This window comes from Corvus brachyrhynchos, unplaced genomic scaffold (genome assembly GCF_000691975.1).
Source record: "Corvus brachyrhynchos isolate BGI_N302 unplaced genomic scaffold, ASM69197v1 scaffold193, whole genome shotgun sequence".
Classification (NCBI taxonomy): domain Eukaryota; kingdom Metazoa; phylum Chordata; class Aves; order Passeriformes; family Corvidae; genus Corvus; species Corvus brachyrhynchos.
The window spans coordinates 94307-94588 of NW_008237087.1; the positions used below are offsets into that span (position 1 = coordinate 94307).

At 73.0% G+C, this 282-nt stretch overlaps 1 protein-coding gene across 1 annotated transcript in view; it reads left to right on the forward strand.

Moving 5' to 3' along the window:
* Nucleotides 1-183: 183 nt before the first annotated feature.
* NAB2 (NGFI-A binding protein 2) overlaps nt 184-282 on the forward strand; it is a 3619-nt gene continuing 3520 nt past the window's right edge. Inside the window, exon 1 of the mRNA XM_017728666.1 lies at nt 184-192. Coding sequence (XP_017584155.1) covers nt 184-192 — 9 coding nt within the window. The remainder of the gene's footprint in view (nt 193-282) is intronic.

Below are 282 nucleotides of genomic sequence, written 5' to 3' on the forward strand. Positions count from 1 at the left end.
GTGGGGGCAAAGAGGGACCGTGGGGATGGCGGGGGGATGGGACACCGGGGGTCACCGGGCAGGGCAGGGAGCCCGGGGAAGGGATGGACCCCGGTGGGTCTGGGAGGGACGGGGAGGGATGGGACACCGGGTGGGTTCAGGGCACCGGAGGGCACCAAACAGGTGCGGGGGCACTGGGGGAGGATGGCCCTGGTGGGACCGGGGTGGGGATGGGGGCACCGAGCGGGGCGGGGTCACCGGGGAAGGATGGCCCTGATGGGATCCAGGGGACCACAAGGGAAC